The following is a 17,737-nucleotide window of genomic DNA, read 5'->3' as shown; positions in this document are numbered from 1 at the left end:
TTCTTTTAAAAGTAAAATTTTTAGTATATCTGTTGTAGTTTGGTTTTGAATTTTGTGGGGGAACTTTATATTCATAAGATTTAAATAGTAAATAGAACTAATGCATCAGAAAAATTACTGGACAGAAAATTTAATAGTACATAATTTTTGACCCACTTCCATCTATTCCATCTGTTTTTCTTTCAACACTTTTCTGTTTTTCAATTGGCAGGGCCATGTTCCTCTTGTCCCAGGTCGTGATCTTGACTGGGAAGAAGAGCTTGAAAAAGCACAGTGTTATAAATGTGTCTCTGTTCCCTCAGACCATCCCCTTTATATTCTCTATACATCTGGAACAACAGGGTTGCCCAAGGTAAAGGACTATCTGTAGTCTAAGTGTCTGTGACCAACCTATTTGCAGTTCCACTTGAGAAAATATTTAATTAAAAAGGTTCTAACTGTTTGCCAGAGCTCAGTGCTATAAATAAGCATTGGTAGAAATGGTTTAATCTGATATATTCATATTTCACTGCTTTAAAGTCATTGTCTAGGAATAAATAATGTTTGTTTTTTAAAATAATAGTAATATAAAGATAAACTGCATTTACTTCAAAATGTTTGTATAGTATGAACCTTTGAAGAGAGCAGAATGTCTTTTATCCATTAATATCTTCTGTGTTTTAACAGTTTGAGATAAGTGTAGTATAGTCACTTAATGACAAGGTTGGTTAATATATGACTTGTGTGGTAGCATTTATTGCTGAATAGTCTTTGCTTATTCCTTGTTTACATATTAGCTAATCTTCCCATAGATAAGATGTAATGAATGACATTACAGATTAAATGGAATTAAGCATGTTCTGAAGGCTTGTGTTATTGAACAGTTCTGAGAACATAATTCCCATGAAAATGAAAGTCTAGATTGAGTAAGTGAAAACTAACATAGGGCATTCTTGGAAAATGTTTGCTTTCAAATGTCAGTTAGTCTTAATGATCTATTTTTAAAAGATCTTATTTTAAAAGCAAGCTCTTGAGTGTTTCCTTGGTACTTAAATTCTGTTTTCAAGTGTAGAAGACAAACTGAATATAACTTTCAGGCAGTGGTCTTACCGCCACAAATTCAGGGATGGTATCACACATCCCTGGATATGGCATTGCTTAGGCTACTACTAGAAAATTGTTTCATGATGTGGCCTATAAGGTTCAGAATTGAAGGGGAGTTAAGGGAAAACAAACATCAATTTTGCTGAGAAAAATGTCTTCTGCTTTTGCTTTGAATGTGGGCGCTTTAAAGCAACATGCGTATCTGGGATTATTTAATTATATTGTCAAAAGGTCCAAGATAAGATCCTGTGTTACAACAGGTGTTTTCCTTGCTGTTAGTTTCAAAACGTAGTATCTCAGAGATAAAAGTTCTCAGAAGTTTACTTCACTGTGTTGGTTCTCCAGAGAAAAATATAGGCACCTTGAATCAATCTCCCTTATAAGAGGGAGATTGTCAACTAACACTAAGCTACAATGAGTAACTTAATGACTAAAATAACTTTTTTATTCATTTAAGGAACTTGCTTTTAGATGGTCATGCTAGTAAAATTACTCAGTTATGACCTTCATAACAAAACTTTGGTTAATCTCAGAGCGGGGACTAAATTAGAAGCTGAGACTAACGATGGCAATCTGCTTTCTGAAACACTTGTTGGTTAACCATTCTTGCTGTGGCAATCTCCATTTTAATGAGTTAATACGTCTCTACAGTCCCTCATTTCTTTGATGAGGCCTGAAAGCGCGTGTTTCATTCTATTAACAACATAAAGAGAATGTACCATGCCTAGCAGACAGGTAGCTGTATTTTAGTGTCTGCACTATAGACATTTGTTTGGTCAGATGAATCACACCTGAATTTTAGTTCACGACATAGTTTACGTAATTCTTTCTTCTAGAAGCAGTGTACTAGAAGATGATGAAATGTATATTAAACATCCAAATTCAAAAATTTTCCTATTAATGGTGTTCCAGAGACAGTTTTTGGCTTACCAGGGTGGATGGTGCTATTGATACTCTGTCGTTCTAATTTTCACATCCCTCTTTTAGACCAAGACTGGGATGTTCTTCATTTTGCATTGTATGTATACTTCAGGCTAGGTATTAAACCTTTCAATAATAGACATCTGGTTTAAGACAATTTTCTAACATCTTTAAAAAGAGTCAGTGCAGAAAGAGGGGTACATTTCAGGGAGTAATTCACCCAAGTTATTTTAGGGATCATCTACTCTGCAGGTGCTCCTCTTTTTTCAGTGATCACACAGAGAGACTACGCAATGAATTTAAAACATACCCAGCATTTATTTGGCCACAGCTTAAGTGAGGTAAATACTCAATCATTTATTTTTGTCAGCATATGTTGACTAAATATTTGCTTATCTGACCTTAATGAGAGAATTCTAGTCTTTGTTAGTTATCTTCTGAAAACTGTCGTCAGCTAGGCCTTGGGTTAGGTTTTTATGTTTGTTTTATTGTATGTTTGTTTATTTGTTTGTTTGTTTGCCAAAATTACTTCAGTGCGAATGCTAACACAAGCATGTACTGTCCAAATGGATCCTTTTCTTAAGTGAGGGGTATTGGAATTGGACAACTTTAAGTCTATTGCTGCTAAAACCCCAAAATTTCATTGAAGACAGGAATATCATTGCATCCTTCAAATGATCTTAAATATTCAAATTTTCTTATTTAGGGTGTTGTCAGACCAACAGGTGGCTATGCAGTTATGCTGAACTGGACAATGTCAGCTGTATATGGACTCAAACCTGGTGAGGTAATTCTGCTTAAATGTCATATATTTTTTAACTCCTCTTAAAAAACTCCCCGCTATATTTATGTTTTTATTTCATTTTAGGTGTGGTGGGCAGCTTCTGATTTAGGCTGGGTTGTTGGTCATTCCTACATTTGCTATGGGCCTCTCCTTCATGGGAATACTACAGTTTTGTATGAGGTATGATTCCAAAAAGCCGGCCTTTGAAAAAGCAGCATCTCCTCCAGTTGATGATCCTGGTGATCGTGTTTATGCCTGTCCATTCTTCATGCAATATATATATTTAAATTGTGTGTATATCTTCAGTGTTTATACTCTCCCATCTATTATAGTAATTCTTAAGGAAAACTTACTGTTCTATCCTTCAAACTTGTCTACTTCAGCTGTGTGACTGGTGATGGTCAATGGGGCAAGGAGCTCCAAAACAACAGACCTAGAAATGGAGATGTTGAGTGTACCTGTGTTGCTTCAGCCACAGGACATGAGACTACCTTTATTATGGATCTAGGAGAGTATCTTGTGTTTGGCTTGACTGGAGATGACAAATTCTTACTGGATCTGAGTTGGAGGCAATTGGAAGATCTATGGTTGGAGCCAGAATTCTTGAGGAGACTTGTCTCTTCTTTCCTACCCCTACCATTCAAGGCACCTGAAGCCAAGACTCAGTTGACATTCAGGCCTTGGTCCTTCTCTTTGGGGGATGAAACTCAGTGGGGTGGAGAGGAGACTAGTCCAATTAGAGTGACCTGCTGCATCCTAACTTTGGTGCTCCAAAAAGCAATCACACTACCGTACATTGTTATGTTTTCAGAAGTTATTGTTGATTCCCTAATTGCCAGGCAAGAAGGTACAGTGTTGCTTGAACCATCTTCTTTATTCTTCAGGGACTGAATCCAGTATCCATCAGTGATAATGAAAGACATTTTATGTAAAGGCACTGACATTATTAGCTCTTAAGCACGCTAAGATTTGGTTTCCTGCATTCACCTGACATTAGGAATTCTGGGTATATCCCAGCTTCTCCAACACTGTGCAGAGTGAAGCCCACCTAGTAATTGTTCTGTCTTTTTCAATGGTCTTAGAGGCAGAAGTTGCTTTAGCTCTGCTATCGTGGCATGCTGATTACCTCTGTTGATTTGTAGTGGTAATTAGAAATTTGTGAACCATTAAGGGAAATCTAATGGTAACTCATGGCAGAGCATACAAGAACTGCAAAAGTATAGTGAATGTACTGGATACTGAGGACATGAAAAAGTATACGAAAAACGCTTTGATGATATTGTGAATGTAGCAGTTGTTAGAGCAGCATCTGTACCCAGTGTTTGTGCAGCAGGGAAGTCAGCATGACATGGTGGAAATACGCTGGTTTACAGACCATCATAAGTGCGGAAGTTCTGCATAAAGAAATGTATATTATGATTAAACTTTCTTCATTTTCCAGCTAATACACCATACAAGTAATGAAGACCATACTAGAACAGAAATGGATTGTTACTGTTTTCAGGAACAAGCATTATCAGAACAATTCTTTGGTGTTTGCACAACCAGTTAAATTGGTATTGGTTGAGATGTGCTTCAGTGCTACGAATTTATACACTGGTACTGGGATTGTGTGTGAATTTTGAGTAAATACGTTTCTGAATCCTGGGGATACTGAAGAAGCATGGACAGTTGTAGTAACGTGAGATTGCCTCCAAAATTGTTTGGATGACGCTGCATCAAGCACCACAGAAGTGACTATGGCTTCCTGCATCCTGTTTTGGAAGTGAGAAGTATACTTTGGTGCTTGAAGTTCACTCTATAAACTTCTAAGTGAGATTCTCACAAGCAGAAGACACCTCCTGAAGGAAGGCAAGAATCCTCAAGTCCAGAAAAGCAATCGTTGTTAGGAGTCTACATGGTATTTCAAATCACGGCAGTAGTGCAGTTCTGAAATAAGTCCTCTGATTGTCCTTGGTTATTGATTTGGTTCACAGAGTGGTTTTAAATATATAAATGACATTTTTATAGAGAACACTAAGACAGAAGCTTTGCCACTTGGGATAAATTAGTTGGACTGCGCTGCTGTGAAGTTTTCCAGAGCAAATGAAGAGTGCCAGCAGAAAGCTTTAGAACTGTCAAGAGCTCCCACCTTATTCTGAAGTACTTCTTGTGCAGTGCAAAAGGGCCAAATGCTATGTGCGACTTCATATTTGCTAATCACCACCAGATGTTTGCTTGTTCTGACTGTCAGCCGCTCCTTCATTTCTTCCAAGCTTTGGCTTCTATCCTCTTCACCAGCCTTATTTCTTTTGCTGTTCCTCCTTTATGACCAACATCTTTCTTATAACATTATTAAAAGAATTCCTCCTTTCCTACCGGTGACTTTTGCAATAGTGACAACTGTTGCATTGGCCTCCCAGAATATAGAGCAAGGGGCAACCTGGAGCTTGACAGCATGTACTCTAAAAGGCCCAAAAGTTTCTCCAGCAGATGCACCACCCTGTTGCTCATGTCAAGGTTGCTGCCAAGTGGGACAGGACTGACAAGCAGTGCTGCATTCGTTGAAATAGATGAAGACCATGTTTTTCATGAGGTGGGAAAAACATGCACAGTGTGTGTGCCACTACAACAGAGATCTTGAACAGATCTTCAGGGGATGGGAGAGCACTGCACCAATGCCACTGCTCATCTACAGGCATCCAAGGACATCCACGGACATCCAAGGACATCCATGTCCTTGGTCCCAGGATCAGCAGTCCTGGAACACAGTCTGGGGAAAAGCGTGGCAATGGTGCTGCACATGTCCTCATGCCCAGAGGACCCCCGTGAGACAACACACAGGAACATCCCCTTGGCCCATTCTCTGCCACAGCAGGCACTGGGAACTGCCAAACTGGTGGTCCAGATGCCCGCCTGAGTAAGTGTGCGTACTCTTTTCCTGTACGTGTATTGAGGGTGGGACTGTGTTTAGGAGGTTTCTGGTAGAATTAGGGCACTGGTCCCAGAGCTGCAGAAAGGAGGTGTAAGTCTCTGGATTGACTGTGAGAGCTTCTGCGCCTTGAGAGACAATTCCCCAGGGGCTGTGAGCTGTGAGGGAAGTTCTGTGGAGCAACAAGCTCCGCCAGAGGCTGCTTGCCCCGTCCCAGCTCTGCCTGCGTGCCAGGCATAGTCCTGGCTCCTGCCTAAGTCATGGACGTGTCATGCCTTGATAACACAGTCCCCCTAGGCTTCTGCACAAAACCCCAGCCACACTGTCTCTTCCCCTCAAATGCAATGTATAAAGGACCTACTCAGTGGTGATAGTGGTGCTGGTGCTTCTGGCCACATGTCAGATCCTGTCCCTGCCCTCTAATCAGCTGCTTGTACAACAAATACCATTCAGGATGATACCATTTCTTTGAAATGCAGTGGTTAAGATAGTGATTGCTGGCAATACGTTATCTCTTCCTCTGCACCAAGTCACACTCAGGAAAGGTCGTAAAGGGAAGGGTACTGTGGGCTGGGGTAAGGCATATTTGGATTAGCCAGGTTTACCCAAAACAAATGGACTGAATGCAGCAAGGGAGTATGTGAAGCACACAAGTGCGGAGGAGGGGAAAACTGAGTACAGAGAGAAGTGTTGGGAATCAGTTCCCTTTTCAATCATTGCATAACATATGCCAGATTGAAAGACATTGGTGTCCAGTGGTACTCCTCCCATCCCACTCCATGCACTTCTGAATGCTCTGTGGGTTGATGACTGTCCTCGGTGAAAGAGCAGACAAAGTCCTGACACCAGTGCGCTTCTGGATGCCCTGGTTATGACAAAGAGAGCAGAGAACTGAGCATGCAGGTACTACAGAAGCTTTGCTCAGTGTTTCAGTCTGAAGGAAAGTCTCAAAGATGTCCTCGCAGATGATTCACACTAAAAGTGATACCCTGAATTTGGAAGGTATTGGAAACATTTGCAGAGTGTCTGTCCCACATAGTCCACTGTCTTTCAGATGACCAAATGTAGATCGCGGTTCCGTTATGCATTCGGTAAAAGCACAATTAAATTAGACCTGTGCTGTACTGTTGCCAGAGTTTACCTTATGGTGTGGGGCACAGGGGTGTGCAGCGTCTCTCACGGTGCTCATTGGCACCGAAAAGATAATGAACGATCCTGTCCCTTCTTGGCAAGAAGGCACTGGTCTATGTTTTGGTTCTGTGGCCAGAGATATGGAAGATAGGCAATATAGAAACTTCATGGTGAAGCCTACTGGGGATGTGTGAACTGACGTGCTACTGTCATCTGCGTGAGACAGATGAAAGGAACAGCATGACACTTCCAGAGGAGAAGTCCCTTGAGTCAAGGGAGCAAAGATATGTGGGATAGGTTTCCATCAGAAAACTCTGAACTGCATTTTTGATCCTGTGTACAAGGCTAAGTCTAGTCTAAAATAAACCGCAAATAACATCTAATGGAAGATGTAAAGAGCATTGGCATTAAATGGTTTGATCTACTAATCCGCTCTAAGTCACCTCGCTACTTGCTATGTAAACAAAGCCTGTGACACCATATGTGCTCGCATTCATGTTTCATGTCATTATTTCATATGGTACTATGTTTATTTTTAACAGTTTGTGTAGTAGGAAGATTGGTAATCTCTCATAGCACAGCAGATTGTGCCTCAGTGAAACCTGTGTATGTTGCTTTGTGCAAAATTCTGTTTTTTATCATTTTTGTAACAGAAGAATGTAAAGAAAGAAACAAAATCCGACGTTTAGAAGCAAAGCAAGTCTTGAGGTCTTAAAAATATGTTTTGGAATTTGTTCTTGTCTTTGTGGTTAACTTTTAACTTTGTGGTTAACTTTTAAAAGTGTTGACTTTTTTTTCTGTTCATGAAAGACTGCGGGTAATGTGTTAAGTTGTTCTGTGAAATAGAAAATGAGCTTTTGTCAGGATGTTTTTCTTCCACATTTTGTGATCTGTAGGATCTGAGGCAAATAGCTTTGTTTTTTAGCTGCTAGGCATTGGATTGATTTTTCAATAATCTCTCAGAAAAGCAGGTTCGCAAAACAAGTATTTTTTATTAAATATTAAAGTACACAAAGCGATAACAACAAGCACAGGTTTTTTTTTTCTCCCTTAAACGGCTGAAGACAGAGAAGCTCACATACCTTAATACTCCCAGCCAATGGCTGCAGCAGCTGGAGAAAACTTAAGCAAAGATTATTCTTCATTTGAAACTCAGTGTACCTTCTTTCCAGATAAAGTTTACTGACTTCCCTACTGTCAGTGTTCAGCATGAAAGCTTGCAACGAATGTGTTATTGAAATACATGATGCAAAGAATATCTACAGTGCAACTGTGGCAATAAAAATCAGCCATTCGTTTGAGTATTGCTTATGCTTAGCTCTTTTTTGAAGAGTCTCCAGTGTGCTAATCTGGTGGAATCCGCTTGCTTCTGTGAATTTACAAACCAGCTCACTGGGGAACTTCTGAAAGCTTTTGAGTCAATGACAAGTGTCAGCTTGCTGATGGCAGGAGTGACGCTTGGTTCTTAGTGCATGTACAAGTTCTGAAGGACATTAGGAAGCCAAATTATTTCTAGGACATTGCAAATTAAAAGTAATCAAGCAGTTTAAAAAAAAAAAAAGGAGGTGGTTTTTTAAAAGCAGTAGGGCAAAATCCTAGGAAAAGGATAAAAGGAATGGGTAAGTGAGAGAATATATGAAATTTATGAAGTAGACTCTTTGCAGAAAGGATTCCTTATTAACTAAATATATCGTTATGTGGAAAAGACATTTGCATAGATGGATAAAAATATCCAGAAGAACTAATGCTATATACTTGTGTACTTGAACATAGCAAGTAACTCCAGATGCAGTGGTGGATTCATGACGTTTTGCAGTACATGTGTGTACTACATGTCTGTACAGCTGTCTTATACCTTTTGCTCATCCCAGAGGTCATGCTTGTCAGATGATTCTTGTGTGTTGTTTGTTTATGTAGGGCAATCATGGATACATCTGTGAGAACTCCTAGAGGTTTACTAAATAATTGGGGATTGATTTTAACACCTTGAGTAACTCCTGTAGGCTCTCATAACTGCTTATGAAAGAGAGAGAATCACTGCGGTGTTCTTTCTATTGCATTTAAAAAGATCATTTTTCCTATGAAGAAGAGAAACAGTCTGGACACTTTTCTGCATATTGTGGTGGCAGAAGAGAGCACTGTGAACAAGAGAAACAAGCTTTGGCTTTGAAAAATTAACTGAAGTATGCATGGCTTTGCATACTGAAGTATTCAGTGTGCATTTTTCACCTGCCTTTTCCTGAGGGTGAAAGGGTGAGGAAGAACAGTCTGTGTGTTGCTCTTAAATCCCACAGGATTCCATTTGTCCCTCTCCTGTCACGAGGTAACAGTCTTTGCTGTTACATCTTTATGGTATGTAAAAACATGTGAAATTTTGGAAATCCAGTATCCCTAAGCAAAAAATCTATTATTTATTTTGACCTTGTTCTGTTGTCCTGGAAATGAAGGCTTAAAAGGATGTATGGACATCACTCTAAGCTATATTTAATGAAGTACTAACATGCTGTCCTTCAACCTTGAGTCTAATTTCCCAGAAACTTAAATTATTTCTATAGGTAATCAACGTTAATAAGTATGTTCAAGATCTATGAAGCAGAAATATACTCTACGAAAAGAATATCTATTCTTTGCTGATCCTATAGCTGATGCTAGGTCTTAGGTAGTGTGGATTAATATGTGAGGTTAATTTTCTTCTATCTGGTGTCCACACAAGCTAGAAATCTTTGCTTTTGTATTTCACTTGGATTTACTCGTATAGAACAGACCTTTGGGGCAAAGTTAAGAGACAGACAAGCAGAGCACAGGCCTGCACCTTCTCAGGGCAACTGTTACGTGGATCACTAACTCTGCAGTACAGAACAGTCCTCCAGTTAGGATCACTTCTGGTTTTGCAGTACATGGTACAGTAAATTGTTGACTGTTTTAGCTAAAGACTTTGTAGACTGAATTCTTATTTGTATGTGTAGGATTGTGAGAAATCTCAGCATATGCTGCTAAGAGCTGATCTTTGCCGTGTCAGTGTGTGTCATACGTATGCATTCCCATATACAGATGGATGTTCGTAAAGGTAAACCTACATGCTATGTAAATATGCCTGTATAGATATTAATATCTTCCCCCCCCCCTTATGTGTATGACTTTCTCACATTACTAAGTTTATTTAATCATTCACAGTTTTCGGTTGATTTATTCAACTGTTCTATCCACTAATCAAAGGTATTGCTTTGATTTTTTTTTTTGTATTTTAGAATCCTACTTTATGAATGTCTTCTTTTAAGCTCCTTTGCTTTTTAATCAAGAAATTTTGGAGGCAGTGAACACGTAATGTACCAATTTGGAATGTATCGACACTAGATGTGTGAGTTCAGATGAAATTTGGAGAATAAAGGAATCGAGCTCTTTTCTAGGCTGATTTTATAACTTGCATGATTTACCTAATGATGGGTAGTTTTCAAACCCCATCTCCACCTTTATTTCATTTCCAGATGCTCAGTATAGTTTTGGTATGCAATTTTGGGAGCTTCAGTGGCTTCAGGATCTCAAGAAATAATTAAACAGAGAAGTCCAGTTATACATGACTTTCACTAGAACAACAGAAGTATAATAGTAAAAAAAATAGAAAGAAATAGTTTTTATTCCTTTTGAAGTTTAATTCTACTACAAAAGAGTTATTTTTTCTAGTTTGTCTGGAAAACCCTCAGTGATTTCCCACTAAATTAGTAGAATTTTAAGGCTGGGGACCACTGTCATTGACTTCTCTGATATTCTGAATAACAAGGAGCAAAAACTTCACCTGGTAGCAGAACGTACATTTATAGAATCAAATATCATACTAGCTTGAGTATTAAATTACTGTAGTCTAATTAATGTTTAAACACCTAATAGATGTTAATTAGAATCTTCATTCCAAAGGGATTAACTCATCACCACCATGCCAGTTAAGTAGAAGAGGAAAGCGGTGTGAGAAAAATGGCATTTTCTCAGAGACAAGGAAAAGGCTTTGATAGTTTTACAGTAGCTAATTTTGACCACTGGTACACTTGACCACATTAAAATCGTTGCATGAATTTGGCAGAAGAGAATCACTAAAATAAATACTGCAATTAAGAGGTTTTAATTCTAGCAGGTGTAGAGTAAGACAAGAAGGAAGGGGGAGGAAAGCGATGCATTCCTTCAGCAGTCTCTGTTACATGGTTGTCTTACAGTCAAGTTTTATTTCTGTGTTAATGCATGGGGGTGAAGGTGGTTATTGTCATTATAAAGGTACCTCTAAATTTAAAATGTGTCAGTTGTGGAAAATAAAAAGGGTAAAAAATCTATTTCTTTAACAGTGAGTATTAAAGAAAAATCAGAGTTAATATCTGGTTGACCTACATGTCTGCTTCGTGATTTTTGCTCTTGGTGAGAACATTATTAAACAATAATAATACATTTCCCATTTTTCTTTCTCTGAAATGCCACCAGTCGGGTCTTCAGACAGCATTCATGACATCAGCGTCATCTTTTTGAGGATTAAAAATGGGAAGAAAAGGAAGGCTTCTGTACACGGAGGGAGAAAAATAATCTTCACAAAGAGGAATAGCGTATAATTTTTCCTCTGCTCAGAAGACTATCGTAACAGTGAATATTCATAAATTTGTAGTCAAAATTTTTCCTAAATGGTTGCCTAATGACGGGTTGTGAGTTAGGGAGTATCAGTATGCTGTTTAGGTATGGGGAAAGAAGATCTTATCCCCTTTGCCTAGGGGCAACCACTATTGAATACAAACTGGGCTGACTTCATACCCTCACTTCTTAAAGTGATTTGTTTATTTTTAAATTACTTAGTAGGTGACAACTCATCATTTTAGCAATTGCTATGGAAACGACGTGATTTCAATTTTTACTTGCTGTAACACCATTGTCAGGAATGTGAAAACAGTAATGAATTCCTTTGAATACAGCAAGGTTTGTTGGTTGGTGGGTTTTGGTTTTTTTTTTTTTCCTGGATTGTTTTTCTCCAAGGCATGACAAAATTCAGCTATAAATAATCTACTTGAAGTCTTACAGCCCACTCTGGGTTGCTCCTGCTAATGGGATCACAAGCTGTAAGCAACAGAGCAGCATGAAGAGAAAATCTAGCTACTACCTGTGATCCTGTGATGTCAAGAAAAAGGCACCATGGTAGTTACGGTGCTTGGGACTTTGAATTGGAGCTATGGTAAGGAAGACAATGCCCACACTTGCCAAAGAGCCATGCATTGGAGCCATGCATTAAGGACTTAATTGGAGTGGTCTAGGACAGAGAAGGAGCTATTGTCCTACACAGAGCTGTAGCAAGACCTTGCTGTGCATGTGGAGCCTTCCTGACAATGGTCACTGGAGTCCTTCCAGCCCCTGCTGTTGCAAAAAATCTGCTGGGTACATAACAACAGCAACAGGTTTAAAATTACTCTCATTTGGCACAGCTGTTAGCAATTTAGGGACATCCAGCCTTTCTACAGTTTCCGTAAGCCATTATCATCAGCTTACAAAGCAAGCACGGCCTCTGGAGTTTGCCAGTTTTGGGATCTTTCTGCTATCATCCATACTGACTGTATTTGTGGAGCAAATTCAGTAGGATAGATCATCTCCATCTCAAGTCCTTAGTGGAGGTTTGGCAGCAGGGTCAGCAGCAGAAACATGAATGCCTCCGTGATCATATTCTTTTGAATCCTGATGTGTCAGGATTTTGTGTGTGCTTTGGTGTCAGCAGGTTTTAGTGGCAGTGAGTCCCATGTATAATATTTGCTATGCAGAGGGAATTTCCTCCTCATAAACTTTGAATTTATCTTTAATTGAAGGCTCTTATTGTTAGGGATCAGACAAAAGGGGAATTGCTGAGCTGTTACTGATGTGGTTTTGGCTATTTTATAATAGCTTCTCTTATATGTCTTTTTCCTCAAGTAATCCATCCCTGTGGCTTCTGACTTTCTCCATAGGAGGACTTTTCTATCCCTTTGATCATTCTTGCTGCCTGACTAGGAATCTTCTTTCATAATCATGTGTTATCCATCAACACATTCTGCCTGAGGATGTCTGCTCAGCTGGTAGACATCTGATAAATTACATGCTAAATCGAGGTACTTCCAGAAAGATGTTCCTGTCTGTCTGTTTGTCTCCGAGTCCCTCGGTAGGTTATTAAAAGTAAGTCTTTTCTACTTGAATCCTCCTAGCTGATACCAGAAGTGTCTGTTTCTACTTTTCTTTTTTAAATTAGGTGAGGCAGATCACTATCTTTCTGACTACCTTGTTCTCGTTTACTGTGCTCTTGGTTCCTGCCAACCACATATATTATTGCCAGTGACTTTGAAAATAAATTCTCAACTCCAGTATTGATGCAAATACTGAATAGCAACAGGTCTTGAACTGGTCCCTGCAGAAATCCAGTAGAAGCATCTCATTTGCTCTTAGTCCCCAACTGACTCAGCAATCTGTCAGCATATTCTGAATTTAATTACCCTGGGCTTTATTGTTTATATTGCTAACTTTTTAAAAATCAAAATTGCATGTGGTAATAAGCCTCTCCTGGCATCTTGCAGTACTTCTGAAAATTTTTATATAATAAATAAGAAGTCTCTTTGGCAATTTTATTTGTAGTTTTTTGGGCTCTGAAATTAATTTGCACTGTCTCAGATTTGTTTTGCTTATGTCAGTTTTTGTTTATGCGTTTACTAAACTGTGAACAGCTGCCAAGGCACTGGGGAAGTTTTTCTGCAGAATCAGTAAGAATATTTTACAGCTGGTCCAGATTTCTTTTTTTTCCCTGAATGAATATTTTAAGTGTCACCTTATTCTTTGGGTATTATTTCCTATCTACTGTCAGGGGAATTTTCTGTTCCTTTCCTTGTGCCGTTTTATTTGTTTTTCCCCTAGATCAAAGAATGGTACTTCTCCAAACCAAAGCTGCCGTAGCTTACCCGTGACGTATAAATATCAATCTGTCAGAGCCCTGCATGCCTACCCACACACTTCTGAAGGTTTAGTTCCATGTGTTGAAGGTGCTCCAAGGCTCAGGCTTGAGCTTGCTGGAGGTGCGAGCCACAGATGCGTCTGTGACATAGCTTGGGCAGGGACCAAGGGCGAGGGCCTGAGTGTAGATCACCTCCTGAGCAAAGAGAGGCTCCTTTCAGCTCGTCTCACTACTCTGCTGTTTTCCAGGGGTCTGATCCAAGGTTACACAGCTGCACCATGGCAGACTTCATGGTAGCTCCATTACCTGCCGGAGAGCAGCTCTGTGGAAAAAGACCTGGGAGTTCTGGTGAACAACAGGGTGACCATGAGCCAGCAATGTGCCCTTGTGGCCAAGAAGGCCAATGGCATCCTGGGGTGCATCAAGAAGAGTGTGGCCAGCAGATTGAGGGAGGTCATCCTCCCCCTCTACTCTGCCCTGGTGAGGCCGCACCTGGAGTACTGTGTCCAGTTCTGGGCTCCCCGGTTCAAGAAGGACAGGGAACTGCTGGAGAGGGTGCAGCAAAGGGCTACCAAGATGATCAGGGGACTCAAACACCTCTCTTATGAAGAAAGGCTGAGGGATTTGGGTCTCTTCAGTCTGGAAAAAAGACGGCTGAGGGGGGATCTTATCAACACTTATAAATACTTAAAGGGTGGGTGTCAGGAGGATGGGGCCAGGCTCTTTTCAGTGGTGCCCGGGGACAGGACAAGAAGTAATGGGCACAAACTTGGGCACCGGAAGTTGCACCTAAACATGAGGAGGAACTTCTTTACTTTGAGGGTGGCAGAGCACTGGAACAGGCTGCCCAGAGAGGTGGTGGAGTCTCCGTCTCTGGAGACATTCAAAACCCACCTGGACGCGTTCCTGTGCAACCTGCTCTAGGTGACCCTGCTCTGGCAGGGGGGTTGGACTAGATGATCTCCAGAGGTCCCTTCCAACCCCTGTCATTCTGTGAAACCTAGTCTTGAGTATCAGCGGCCAAGCCCCTAGGAGGGAGTGGGTGTGCTCAGCACCAGGCACAGCCCTTTTATAAGCTCTGGACATTTCCATTTGGTTAAAAATAACAGCCTACGTTATTGCTGGCAGACTAACCGATTTCAGATTGCTCCACAGTTAGGTTTGTTTCTGTCCAAGATGATTACAAATGGTGCTAGCTCAATTGCATAATTAATCAATGAGAAGTTTATGGAAGTATGGAATTTTTCAGTCTGAGAGCATTTGTTTAAGTGTTAATGATGTGGGCTTGAACTCCTAACCAAATGGTTGCGGATCTGCAGGTATAGTGAACATTATAGGGAGATGACGTGAACTTGAATAAATAGGTTCATGAACAAATACTGATGAACACTTGGATGACTATGTGAAAGTTGTGATAAAGTGTGCAAGAGGATACTTAAAGACTGTTGGAAGATTTTTGTTTGGGAACTCTGTATTATATGACAGAAATAAGGACACAACTCTACTTTTTTGGCAAGCAAATTGCATTCATTTGCATTTCTTTTTGGTAATTTAGGATAGGATATTAGCAAAAAGAGTTGTTGGCATTGGTGATACTCTTCCCTGCTACTTTGGCTGGGGACTGTTTCTCTTGTTTATTTTCTCTCCATTTGCTTCTCACCAACTGCTCCATTGTCTTTTTAAAAAAAAGGCTTTTCAGTTGTGCATTCTGTTTTGTCTTGGTTGTTTTGTTTTGTTTTGTTTTATGGTGATTCTCCACTGCAGCACTCCTCTCACCAGCAGTACCTCACCGTAGGGCTGTAAAGCCAATGGTACGTATCTGACCTCGGGCATCCTGCGTTCTTTATATCTGCCAAATGGTTCATTGGTGCTCTTGCCAGTGTTCAGGCACAGCAGGATGCAGTCCAAGCGTGGGGGCGGTTGCAGTGGGGAGGGCAGGTGGGAGAGAGGGAAAGGGATGAATTCCCATGAGCCTGCATCACAGCCAGCGTGCTGATTTTTATGTTGGGACGGGGCAGCAAACTTGATTAGTGTGTGTTTTCATAAAGGCATTTACTGTGTTACTAGTGCCTCATTATCAGAATAAAAATAGTGGATTTAGTAAATTCTGCAAGGTATTCAAATGCTTGTGCTCCTTTTGCATCTTGGTAAAATGTAAAGTATTAATTAGAGTTTTGTATGCGCTTTTTTTTTTTCTTTCCACTGGACCTATTAATGTATCTATTCCAATTTTGCATTAACACAAGGATGGTGAAGGTATGGATTTGTTTTGTGATAGTGAACTGCTGTAAAGATGGTGATATTTCAGTAGTGAAACTTTCTCTGTGTTTGTGGCTTCTTGTGTAAAGCATTGACAAAGCTGTGCTTGCAGTATGAAAAGTGTGCGTCTCTCCTAACTTGTGTGCGCTGTCAAAGTTTATCTTCGAAGTGTGGCCTTTCTGCTGAAAAGGTTATGGCAATACCTGTAGAGCTAAAGTTCATTCTACATTAATATCATCTTTCCGTAATTTCAGAATATACATAGAGCACTTCATGCACTGCGGTAGTTACATACAGTAAGATTGTGATTGTATGATCCTGTGCTGACTGCTTTTCATATTTGCAGCACCTCAGAAAAGCATTTTTGATTACTTTCTGTTATTATTACTTACCATTGGACGATTTGTCACATCTGATTACTTCTGTTTATAATTCTCCTGACTGTGCGCCCCAGCTCAAGACAATATTTAGTTTAAAAAAAGAAAAAACAGAATCAACCACAAACCAGACCATACTCTGGTAGCACGCTAAACCAAGAAAGGGATCTTTGGCTTCTCTCCAGTCTTTTTGTGGGGTAGGAGCACAAAGGTGCCAGGAAGCCAGTTGTAAGCAGGGAAGTGGGCATTTTTCCAGAATTGGGAGGAAATTACTAGGTAAGAAAAAGCTGGCATTATGTCCCTTAGGCCTGTGCGTGGATGATATAACTGCAGTGCTGCTGCGTACAGAGACTTTGAGTTCAGTGGGACTCTGGGTGTTTTACAGGCTGCTTCGCAGTAAGAACAGAGGTAGGCATGACTCCCCCTGCTGCCAGTGTAATAACAGCTCTTTGTGGCTGTCTTTTCATTCACATGTCCATTTGTTCTATTTTTCTAAGTAGCAGCTACTATGCGCTGTATTCATGCGAGAGATTGTGCCCAAAGCTTGTGAATTTATTTTTACAAGTGAATACGCTCGTGGTTTTATTATTTTTAACAAAACCTTCTTTAAAGTCTTACTTGAAATGACTTCTGTTGCTGTGCTACCACTACTGTTACATGTTCAAGCCTTGAACTGTCAAGGAATTATGAAATATTTTTATCCTGTGACATTTTAAATTATTCTCTCCATAGGGGAAGCCTGTGGGAACGCCAGATGCTGGTGCCTATTTCCGTGTGCTAGCAGAGCATGAAGTAGCTGCCTTCTTTACTTCACCAACTGCAATTAGAGCAATCCGTCAGCAGGACCCTGAGGCAGCCTTGGGAAAGGAGTACTCTCTGAAAAGGTGAACTAAGGATACACTGGAAGCAGTTTCTTACAGAAACAGGGGCTTTGCGCACCTCTGCATAACAGAATTTGAATGTATTCTTGACAATTTAGGTGTGCGTGTATTTGCTTGTAAATTTATATTGGCAGTTTGGAGGAGATCAAAGCCGTTAAAAAGATTACAACTATAAGTTGTAGTCTTAAGAGTTCTTACTGAGTTAGGATTGTTTGCTCACCCTTAATGTTACTCCACTGTGCCTATACCCTGTAATACAGTCTTGGATTATGTGATCCCGTACTGTTTTCCCACGTGACCTCTCATTTCATTGAGTGCACAGGATCTTTAGTCTTCGTTTAATCAGCAGCTAGTCAATGTTTTGTTTATCTCCCCATAACTTAGTTACTGTTAATGACTCTGTGCTCCAAAGACTGAGCTATTTGCTATCTCGTACTGGTTTTAAGGTGTTTATTGTAA

At 40.1% G+C, this 17,737-nt stretch overlaps 1 protein-coding gene across 3 annotated transcripts in view; it reads left to right on the top strand.

The window, feature by feature from the left end:
- ACSS3 (acyl-CoA synthetase short chain family member 3) overlaps positions 1–17,737 on the top strand; it is a 92,039-nt gene that overhangs the window by 26,593 nt on the left and 47,709 nt on the right. For all 3 annotated transcript variants that reach the window (XM_063322859.1, XM_063322861.1, XM_063322860.1), the window contains 4 exons: positions 212–352; positions 2,711–2,791; positions 2,873–2,968; positions 17,130–17,281. In XM_063322859.1, the coding sequence (XP_063178929.1) occupies positions 212–352; positions 2,711–2,791; positions 2,873–2,968; positions 17,130–17,281 (470 nt within the window). The remainder of the gene's footprint in view (positions 1–211; positions 353–2,710; positions 2,792–2,872; positions 2,969–17,129; positions 17,282–17,737) is intronic.

This window comes from Chroicocephalus ridibundus, chromosome 1 (assembly GCF_963924245.1).
Source record: "Chroicocephalus ridibundus chromosome 1, bChrRid1.1, whole genome shotgun sequence".
NCBI classification, from domain to species: domain Eukaryota; kingdom Metazoa; phylum Chordata; class Aves; order Charadriiformes; family Laridae; genus Chroicocephalus; species Chroicocephalus ridibundus.
The sequence above is the reverse complement of the archived record's forward strand: the minus strand, read 5'-3'. Positions and strand labels throughout refer to the sequence as shown.